The sequence below is a fragment of the Triticum urartu genome, chromosome 6A (genome assembly GCF_056163025.1).
Source record: "Triticum urartu cultivar PI428250 chromosome 6A, HENAU_Tu73, whole genome shotgun sequence".
In the NCBI taxonomy this organism is placed as follows: domain Eukaryota; kingdom Viridiplantae; phylum Streptophyta; class Magnoliopsida; order Poales; family Poaceae; genus Triticum; species Triticum urartu.
The window spans coordinates 65,946,469-65,957,417 of NC_141878.1; the positions used below are offsets into that span (position 1 = coordinate 65,946,469).

Sequence of the window (10,949 nt, forward strand, 5' to 3'; positions counted from 1 at the left end):
CCTCCATAGCATGCCCCCACGATCATTAGTCTCCCTGACGCCGCCAGGGTGCGGAGATGGAGTGGCGGCTAGGGTTTATGCTAGGATTTAGGCCATCTACAAGGCCGGCCGCCTGACCAGGCACTTATGGAGGAAAAAACAATATTGTTAAATTAGAAAATAACTAAGAGCCCTACCTGACCATGGGAGCTAATCATACGCCAATTAAATTGTCTATGCACCAATGTGGGGAAGAAAATAAGGAAGCGCCCAACGCATCTCTTTGCACCCCGCAACCTCCGATGCCAAGATTTGATGGCTCTAACTGCCAATCAATCAGTGGCGCCTGCCCAAGCGCCCCACATTGGACATGGCCGTAGTCACCCGCCTGGAGCCTCTGGCTTTAAGAAAGATTTAATACTACTACCTCACACTTCTGCATTTCATCCAGATATGCATATGCTGCTGTGGATAAAAGAATGTAGAAAGCAGTAAAAATATGGTAGCATGAAGATTTCAACTACAACTACTCAGAGCCAGGTCTCGCTATAAATTGGAGACATACGCTAGATGTTTCACAAGTTGCGCCACCCTGAAATGCATGGTAGAAACATTTCTTTGCACCAAACGTGCCTCTGCCACATTCACAATTTATACTTGGCTTGTGCCCCGGTCTCCTCACGTTTTAGCTTAGGCTTGGGAGCCAACAGGAATTTGCAAGACCGGTTGTAACAGACATTGAGTATGCCGGATGTTACACTTCCGTGGCGAGCTCAAAGGGGAAGAACTTTCGATGACCCCATTAATTCTGCCATCAGAGGCATCAGGCAAGTTACCTCACCCCCAATATCAGGATCTTTTTCCACATAGATATACACAAGGATGGCATTTAAGATTTCTTATTAATTCCATGATATCATAACCACCATAAGGTACCAAGTTTAAGCCCCAGGAAAAAAATCTATAATTGATGAGTTCTTTTTTTCCAATTCCCCACAGGTGCGTCAGGCCATTCATCTGGTCCACCATAGTATTCCAAGATAGGACAAGCTGACCTGGCATGAGTGTTGCGCCTACTGGAGATACATGCGTTCCCCAATCCACTATTCCCTATCTACCTAAATTTTATGTCCTCCACAACAAGACCATGATGAATCTCTAGAGCATATACATTTGGGAAAGAACTCTTGCAGACTTTTGCTTCCCTCGGATGATTACTGAAAGCTTCATTTTCCCCCATTTTCTTTAGGATATCTATTTTCCCTTTTCTCTGAGGTAACTCTAGGAACTTTCTAGGCAGAAGGAAGTATGTCGAGGGCCACTTCTTTCAGTGACGGCATCTCCTCTTGTTCATGCAAACAGACAAAGCTGCCACCTACTTTTCTCAGCACCTTCCAAGGGCCAGGGTAACACCTGCCGAACAGACAAGAATATTTTCGCTAAGTTATTCAATGTGAGGTTCCTACTGATTACTGAATAGAGCATTGTGTTGATCGGACTACCATATCAAATCATCAATAAGACAGCATTACAGAGTTATTACATGCATACAGTACGGACGAGATGGCTGAATAAAAAAATATGTCTTATAATACACGTTAAGTAGGAATGCCTAAAAACTATATATGCGTAGAAGGTCATGCAGCTAATAATAAGAGTTTTAGTGCTACAAGAATTGATATTTCAACGCAACAAGGATGTTAACAAATTTATGTCCAGAAGCACAAGATATATTGTAATACGACTATGTTAAAAATTATTCATGCAAACATATGGACCTATACATTATTCAAGGTAGATTTGGGGAGAAACCAAACGTTAATACTCCCTCCAATCCATATTAATTGTCGCTGTTTTAGTACAACTTTATACTAAAATTGTATTAAAGCAGCGACAATCAATATGGATTGGACGGAGCAACATGTTCAGGAAAAGAATGCAAACCTGAAAAGTACTCCCCCTTTGGACCCTTTAAAATTGTGAATATAGTATACGGTCTCCAGTTTCGGAAGAAAGGTCTTGGAAAGTTCACCCAGCTTTGGATAGAAAAAGGGCGGGTAATCTTCGCTTATGAAGGAAGTCAAATTTATAAAACCAGAATCACAGAATAATTGTTTCTACTACGTTCAAGATAATCAATTAAACATGAAGTTCTATACTGAAGGATACATCCACTTCTTATCCGATCTAGTTCTCCATTGAAGATAATCATTTTCCGTTCTGTATTAAGAACTGCTTCCTTGTAAAGCTCTTCCACCACAAGCATTTCTACAAAACACCATTGACATCTTATTATAGCAGCAAACCTCAACTTTGACTGAACAGTACAGTAAGGAGGGATAGCTCAAATTTCAAAAATCAGCAGAGGTCACCATTGACATTGAAATAGGGATAAGCCACAAGGAATATCTCGTCTTCAGGCCGCACACGGTCTGCCATTTTGACCTTCGTTGTAAAACCAAAATCTTCGAATAAGGATGGTTTTGTTAGGTAATCCAATTTCAATGAACACCCTTCAAAAGCTGACTGTCTCGCAAAAGTAACCTCTTTTGCCTCAGGGAAGAACTGAAACATGTTGAGACGGAACAGTAAAATTCGGAAAAAGATTCAAAGGAATAGAAACTTGAGCACAATACAAGTATACCTATTTAAAGTTCGTTACTATCCAAAATAAAATACTTTAATCACATGGTATCGGCCAAAGCGTACCCATTGCATAAGCTTGCTTTTTTTTTTACTGTAAAGCATAAGCTTGCTTGCTATAATGGAGGTCCAAATCCACTCACAAAACTAAATTGTAGGCATAGATACTAATGAATAGAAGAATGCAAAGAAAGACATACAATTCTGGTCCTGGTAACTTTCTCTGCAGGTACGAAGCGATCACAAAATTCTCTAATGAGAAGCATGCTTCCTGTCATCTCGATTCCACCTTCGCCATCACCTGAACAGAAACAAATTGGAGCTTTTTCACGTTACAAATAACTTATAGTAAGTTAAGTATACAGAAAGCTCATCTATGTGGAACCTGGTACAGATTGTAGTCCTGCTGTAGGAAACTCTATTTCCTGTATTATATGATATATACAAAATCACTGGCAAAAAAGAAGAGAAAAGAAAAAAGTAAAGCCAAGTATGTGATAAGAATGACGGTCCAGTCACTCACCAATAGCTGTTTTCCATCCTTAAAAGCTGATTCTGTAGCTTCTTTAGCCTGAAATCACTACAGGTATAGCCCATTAGTCCTAACATCATTCATGCATCTTCTTTCAGAAGAAACACTGTTATCCAAGCTACAGTGAATGCACTAATTGCATTGTTCGTCATCAAAGTAAGGACTTAATATGATCGCCCTCTCTGCCGCATAAGCATGTGAGAGAAGATGGTACCAACAAGGTTAGCTCAAACTGTACCACCAATTTAGGATGTTCACGGATTCTATCCAGTCTACAGTATCCAGATACAGTATAGTGTCGAGTTGCTGGGCACAAAACTCCACACAACCATTCATATCTGTTACTCGCTTTTTTAACTGAAACTATTGAGCAGGACCCGACAGTAAAATGTATGAAAAGACGACATTTACAAAGAAGGGGGTGAGGTGAAAGTACAAAGAGAAGAACAAAGAAGCTCAGCCCTGGCTATCCAGCCAAGTGGTAAGATATGGTCGATTAATCATTAATCTCCTTCATTCTGTAAGAAGGAAGAGGTTCTTAAAAACGAAGGACTAGGAGTTAGGCTAGGATTGGCATTTCCAAAAATCTTGGAAATTTCTCTGTTTCCAAATGTTCCAGGCAGCAATATGACCTCCATCAAGAAAGGTTTAAAGAGGCTTTGGCAGAGGATAACAGGTTTTCCATCCCATCACATCACAACAAGGGAAGAGGTTAAGAGTTTCCCAACTATCCTTGCTGATGCTGCAGGTCCAGAACAGATGATCCTTGTTCTCAAGGAGCCCTTCATTGCGAAGAATGCAGTTGACACCATCATCTAAGTGTAAATTCCTTCCTCAGCATGTCCTTGGTGTTGAGGCGATCATTGAGAAGAAGCCAGAAGAAATCCATGGCTTTAGAGGGGATTTGGAATTCCATATCCAGTTGGAGTACATAAGGTCTTGGATGGAGCTGAAGGAAAGGTTGTAGATCTTGGTTGCCCAGAAAGAGGTTCCCAGCTGAAACTCCAAATATCAGCACCAGAGGGATTAGGATTGCGTCGAGTAACAATCTGCCTGACAACTGTCCGCAACAATAACTTTGCAGCATGAAGAGATAGATCTAAAAAATGCTGCGCCTAAATGTGGAATGTTGGTTTTCCCACCTAATTGCGAAGGTAGCCCAATTGAATATGTAACATGCGTAACAAACTGACAATGCATAAACCACTCTACTGCTTATCTAGGTAAGTTCAATAAGCAAAGTAGGCCACCGAAATATTTTTCAATAATATGTCACAAATGGCGTAGCTAGTAGCCTAGTATACAGATATTTCACAACTGCCTGAAAGACAAAGGATTTAACATTTGGTCATTTGAGGTGTGAGTTCATCTCAAGTACAGCTGCACACAATGAGATGCAGGGCCCATATAAGCAAAGCGACTAATATGGGCATGTAAAACTGGCACCACACCAAAGGCCCCAGAACATTGTAGGAACTACCAGTTGTCAATAAACAAGTTTTCACCGGAATTACCTGCACTATGAGTTCTGTGTAATCGCTTGGGAAATTTGCACTGAAGACGTCACGGGTGCTCTGGTCCCCAGTGACAGCGCAGACATGGAACCAAGTTCTTAAATTCCTCCTTGATATAGTGAAAATGCTCCCACCACCATCACCACTGCTAATTGTAGGAAATCTCCAATTTGGAACCTTCACAAAATAAACAAAATGCATGAATAGAAAGCTCAAATTTAAAGGGAAAGAAAGGGATGAAATATATAGCTTGTTTGGGATGGTGTACTTGTTTATGCGGGGCAGATGGTTTAAAGGTAAATGGTGCGTTGGAGATTGAATAATTGGTTGCCATGGCCATTGAAGCCTGGGGGTGGGTGGTTCAGACGGAGGGCGAGAGGGGTAGGGGGAGAGGGAGAGGGAGAGAGTACCAGTGTGTGGTAGTGGAGGGAAATTGCTATCGAAGTACCAGTCTGTTTGGCAAGGCATTACTGTGTGGTCTCCAATTGCTGTGATGGGAAAAATATCTTGCCTGTCATGACAGCGACATCTAGTTGTATGCATATGCTGCTATTGGCTGATAAGACAATGCAGACTTTTCTTATCTGGTTTATCCTAAAATATTGATATAGTGGGCCAATGTAGTCTTGCTGAGAAACTCTGACTCTTTGCTGAGAAATGAATGTCTGAATGAAATTTAAAGGAATACCACTAATGCAGAGTTGATGGCTCCAGTACCTCACTGTCTTGTTTTTAACTTCTTGATTACGATCTTGGAAGGGGTCATCGCTAAAGAATTGAACAGGCTCCAACACATCACTATCCTATCCTTTCAAGAACTCATTTGGGCGTACCCCCGGCCCCTGACAAAAAAAGACAGTGTTTTCCCAAATTTTGGACTCTGGAGCCAACAGTGCCGTCAACTGATCTCACAGACTGCCAGAGTTCCATTTTTCATAACCTTATCACATCGCCCCTTCTATCATGACAGAAAGGTTATCAACCTCCTGGCATATCTGATCAATTAGGGGATGTGTATTGTCATTTGATGAGAAGGAAACAACCTCCCCCTTCAGCTCAACCCAACTACACCCTGTCTCCTTCTTTAAGCCCTGCTCTTTCATGAATCCTCTAACATTGGCAGCACTGCTCCACATCTCTTTGGCAGCATATAAGTTTGCCAAGAGTGTATACATTCCTCCATCAGAAGGTTGCGCCTGAAGGACATTCTTTGCAATGACTTCTCCAAGCTGAACATCTCCGTGAGCATTACATGCGCTAAATAGTGTCTCCCATGCATTTACTTGAAGGTCAGATGGGATTTTTCTTGTGAATGCATAAGCTTGGTGTACAAAACCAGATCTTCCTAGGAGATCAACCATACAGGAATAGTGATCAGACCTAGGAATCAAGTTCCAATCTTCTTGCATGCTTCTAAAATAACGACAACCTTCATATAAATAGCCTTTGTGTGCACAAGAAGACAATACACTAAGAAAGGTTGCATGGTCTGGACGAAACCCATCTTCAGTCATCTTGTGAAAGAGTTTCAGAGCTTCAGCAGCCATACCATGATAAGCATATGTCGCAATCATGGCATTCCATGTCACTGTATCTCGCTGCAACATCAATTCGAAAACTTGTGAGGCTTCAGCGATTAGCCCACACTTTGAGTACATAGATATCAATGAGCTCATTACCAAAGCATCACGCTCAAAGCCAGTTTTGACTGCACAGAGATGCACCATTTTTCCACATCCGAGCGCAACAAGAGAGGCGCAGATAGAAATAACAACGCTCAAAGTGGCTTGGTTTGGCCTGAGTCCTCCTCTGGTCATTTCTGACAGCAAAGCTAGTGCTCCTTCATCTTTGTACCCAGAGATCAATGTGTTCCACGAGGTCTCATCTTTCTCTGGCATTCTTCTAAACCAGGTATTTGCACTAGCCATGTCCCCTTGTTGAACATAGCCTTGCAAGATCGTGTTCCAAGATACGAGATCCCTATTTGGCATCTCAGCAAACAATCTCAACGCATCATCCACCCTCTCGCTCTGCACGAAACCACCGATCATTGTGTTCCAAGCAATAGCATCCCGATCAGGCATTTCCTCGAACACCTTCCACGAAGCATCAACGTCTCCATTCTGCAAGTACCCACGCATAATGGCTGTCCGAGATATCGTGTCCTTCTGGGGCATCTCATCAAACAGGCTCTGCGCAACCTGCATCCTCCCAGCCCGCGCGTAGCCTGTGATCATAACATTCCACGAGACAGGGTTCCGTCTCTGCATCCGGACAAACAGCTCCTCGGCGTCCTTCAAGCAACCAAGCGCGACGTAACCCGACAGCAACGCGTTGCAGACAGACGTCGACGGGGAAGGCGCGCGGTCAAAGAGCTCCCTCGCCTCATGGACACGCCGCCTCCTGATGTAACCGGAGATCATGGTCAGCCACGAGACGTCGTTCCTCGACGGCATCGCGTCGAACAGCTCGCGCGCCTGCTCGACCATCCCGTTGCGCATGTAGCCCGACATCATCGCGTTCCAGGAGACCACGTTCCGGTCCGGCATCCGGTCGAAGAGCTCCCTGGCCTCGACGACCCTCCCGCTCCGCGCGTAGCCGGTCAGGAGCGCCGCCCATGAGACGGAGTTCCTCGCGGGCATCGCGTCAAACGCCCTGCGGGCGTCCGCGAGCATCCGGTTCTGGACGAAGCCCGAGAGCATGCAGTTCCACGTGAACACGTTCCGCTCAGGCATTTCGTCGAACAGTCGGCGCGCGGCGGCCACCCTGCCGGCGCGGAGGTGGGAGGTGATGGCGGAGTTCCATTGGAAGATGTCGCCGCCGGCGGGCGCAGGCGGGGCCGGGGCGCGGCCGCAGAAGCGGCGGAGGGGAGTAGAAGCCCAGTGGGGTCCGCGGGTTGGTTGCAGAAGTTTCTGGAAGGTTCTTATCATGCTCACAGGCGATTGGAGGGGAGAAGAGGTGCGTGGCTGCAACGACGGGTGGGCTTTGCTTAAGTTTTGAAGATGTCGCAAATGAAATCAAGCACTTTCGAAGAAAACCAGAATTAAATACAGTACTACTGAAATTCTTGAAAAAAAATTGTTTTTTCAGATACACCAACTACAAGGTATAGATGCCTGACATACGCAACTATACTACCCTCACATAACTCTAACCACTACACACACGACATGTGGAGCTTGACGAATACGAGTGGAATGAATTACAAAAATACCACATTCTTAGGCCTTAGTCGGTTTGAAGGATTTTTACAGAAAAAACATAGAAACAAGGATTCTGAAGAAAAATTTCTTATAAATATATTCGGTTTGTAGGAAATGCGTACAGAAATTTCTTAGAAATATTATTTATTTTCGGTGTTTTTTTGAGAAAACTACACATCGATTCAAAGCTCATTTTACATCTATTAACGAGGTAAGTCAATTTCTTAGGATGGTAAATGTCATTCTATAGAAAAATAGATTATTTAGTCCATTTTAATGAAGTTTCTGATTGGTTGAACCCACCTTGAGGCACACCAGCTAACAATGAAATTTATAAAAGGGTCCCTGAAATTACATAATGCATCCTAATTAAAAAGAAGATGAATTGCGCCCCTAGCAGGGAGGTTATTGTGCCCGTGAACACGTCACCCGCGATGTGGCCTCAGATGAGGAGGGCGGTGGCAAGACATTTTGCTCTGCAAGCGGTGCACCAGGTCACGATAGCTCCAAATCAGGTCACGCCCCGTCATGAATCCAGTCGTGCCGGCTACTCATCATGATAGCCTCACTTACGAGCAGCATAGAGATGGCATGGCGCGTGGAGTCATCGCCCTTATCGAGCAGTATCCCTGATGGTAATCATCGACAGCGCCCGCCACACCTCCTCCTCGATCGCCTAGTCCCCATCCTAGTTCACCACCTCCACTCCTAGTTCGCTCGTGGGGAGCGTTCCACACGTGGATTATCTGGCTGTGTCCACTGCCGCAGGAGACAAGATGGAATAGAGAGAAATGTATTGTATGTGGAATTCCACGGTGGCGCGTGATGAAGCTATGTACCTAGGGTAGGGTCATGGACCTGTCCAGCATACCCTCCCCAAGAACATCTTTACAAAGAATCAGAAGCAGTCGAAGAGAAATCATCATCCACTCGACCGCGGAGATGCGCTCACTCGACCACCTTGAAGACACTCGACCACCAGAAGATAAGGAACCCTACGGTTAGGACTTAAACCATGTCATTATGAGCATTTATGACATTTTACTATAGACGTTACCAGTAACGCCTTTCCTTTATGAGCATTGAACCCTGAGTAACGGAGGGGAGCTGGGGTCCTGGCGCACTCTATATATATAAGCCACCCCCCTCCTCTGGGACAGGGGTTCGCAGTTTTGTAAACTCACACACACACATATAATCCAGTCGACCGCCTCAGGGCACCGAGACGTAGGGCTGTTACTTCCTCCGAGAAGGGCTTGAACTCGTAAAACTCGTGTGTACAACTACTCCATAGCTAGGATCTTGCCTCCTCATACCTACCCCCCATTCTACTGTCAGTCTTAGATCCACGACAGTTGGCGCCCACCATGGGGCAGGTGTCTTAGCGACTTATTGGAGAAGTTGCAATTTTTTCGAATAGCCATCATCATGGTTCCAGGCGAAGGTTTGGCTGAGGGCCGCGAGATCCGTCTCGGCGCGCTCGTGTTTGTCGCCGACGACTCCGCTTGGCTTCAGGAGGCACCACTCGATGTCGACGCGCTCCCCGCCCGCGGGGCGACGCACTTTCACGCGTGCGTCCACGGCGTCCTCCTGCGGCAACCGTCGACCCAGTACCAGTCGACTCCAACGGCTTTCCCCCTCCCTACGACCCGCCGGAGCAAGCGCACCGGCCGGTCGAGGATTCAACGTTGGGTGAAGCATGCGGTGGCCCGCCAGTCGGCCACCCCTCAAGTCGTGGCGCTCGAGCCCGACGAGTCTCTCTACGACCTGTTCGATCTGTCGACCGGCTCCGTAGAGACTGCATCCGAGTGCGGCAGCAATGACTCGACAGCGGAAGTCCTGATGGTCAATGGACCACGCGGTCCTCCTGGCTTCGATCGTGAAGAGGGAGGTGACGGGAACGGAGATCCGTCGCGCTTTCACGAGGAGTACCGCCCCGAGCCTCTCTGCTCGCAGCAGAGAGAAGAACTTCGTCGCCGAAACATGGATGCCCTGCATACTTCTATAGTTGGAGAAACGCCCGAGGCCCAGGCCTTGGAACAGGCTCGCTTGGCCAATGTGGCTGAGCGCACTCGACTGGAGAACCTACAGCGCGCACTCGACGATCGCGCTCGTCAACGTGCTCCTGAGTCCAGCCGACGCCAACTTTCTCCACCTCCGGCTCAAGTATACCGGACACCGATCCAAAACCTAGCAGCTGCTGCCTGGATAGCAGAGTCGATTCAACCTTCCCAGTCAGAAGCTGGCCGAGGTCTAGCGCAGATCAGGGCCTTGCTCCGGGCAGCAGGAGAGCAGAATACGGCCGTGTCTCAGTCGCAGGATAGGATCCATAGCAGATCTGTGGTCGCAGATACGGTCCAGTCGGCCCATAGCCCGAGATCGCCCCCGAGGCGTGAGGGGCGTGGAGAGCGGCATGATCAGTACAGAAACCAGGAGCAGTATGATCGTCGAGCCGATCGCGATGGTCGCCGTCGAGTGCCCACGCCTCCTCCAAGGAGTGGGTCATACGTGCCGCGGCCACATGAAGACAGGCGCCCTAACAGCGTCGGAAGAGGTATTCCAGTCGACCCCAGGGAGCCAGGCTTTGATGCGAGATCTATTCTCGTACAAGGCTTGGTCAACAGAAACATAGCTCACCGAGATGGCCATGACAGAGGCCCGCAAACCAGCAATAGGGTGCATGTCTCTGGCCCAGAGTGCTTCAGCAGAGCTATCAGAGCTGCAGTGATTCCCCCCAACTTCAGGTTGGCGACTGGAGTCAGTAAGTTCACCGGAGAGTCCAAGCTTGACACCTGGCTCGAAGACTACCGAGTGGCTGTCTAGATTGGTGGCGGCAATGATGAGGTGGCCATGAAACACCTTCCTCTGATGTTGGAGGGCTTGGCTAGGGCATGGCTGAATCAGTTGGCACCTGGCAGCATCTATACTTGGGAAGATCTCGCCCGAGTGTTTGTCAGAACGTTTGAGGGTACTTGCAAGCGGCCAGCAGGTTTGACAGAATTACAGTGTTGCGTCCAGAAACCGAATGAAACTTTGAGAGATTATATCCAGAGGTGGATCACCCTGCACCACACGGTG

General features: G+C 46.7%; 2 protein-coding genes across 2 annotated transcripts; both read right to left on the reverse strand.

Moving 5' to 3' along the window:
* Positions 1 to 862: 862 nt before the first annotated feature.
* Positions 863 to 5,145, reverse strand: LOC125517472 (LOW PSII ACCUMULATION protein (DUF1995)). Its single transcript, XM_048682666.2, has 9 exons — positions 4,937 to 5,145; positions 4,669 to 4,845; positions 3,146 to 3,193; positions 3,008 to 3,047; positions 2,823 to 2,923; positions 2,352 to 2,544; positions 2,149 to 2,247; positions 1,924 to 2,041; positions 863 to 1,392 (listed from the first exon to the last, which is right to left on the reverse strand). The coding sequence occupies exons 1-9, from the start codon at positions 5,006 to 5,008 to the stop codon at positions 1,272 to 1,274; spliced, it is 969 nt and encodes a 322-aa protein (XP_048538623.1). The 5' UTR covers positions 5,009 to 5,145; the 3' UTR covers positions 863 to 1,271.
* On the reverse strand, positions 5,086 to 7,685 carry LOC147963946 (uncharacterized). Its single transcript, XM_087526588.1, has 2 exons — positions 5,386 to 7,685; positions 5,086 to 5,156 (listed from the first exon to the last, which is right to left on the reverse strand). The coding sequence occupies exon 1, from the start codon at positions 7,596 to 7,598 to the stop codon at positions 5,613 to 5,615; it is 1,986 nt and encodes a 661-aa protein (XP_087382714.1). The 5' UTR covers positions 7,599 to 7,685; the 3' UTR covers positions 5,086 to 5,156; positions 5,386 to 5,612.
* Positions 7,686 to 10,949: the final 3,264 nt, after the last annotated feature.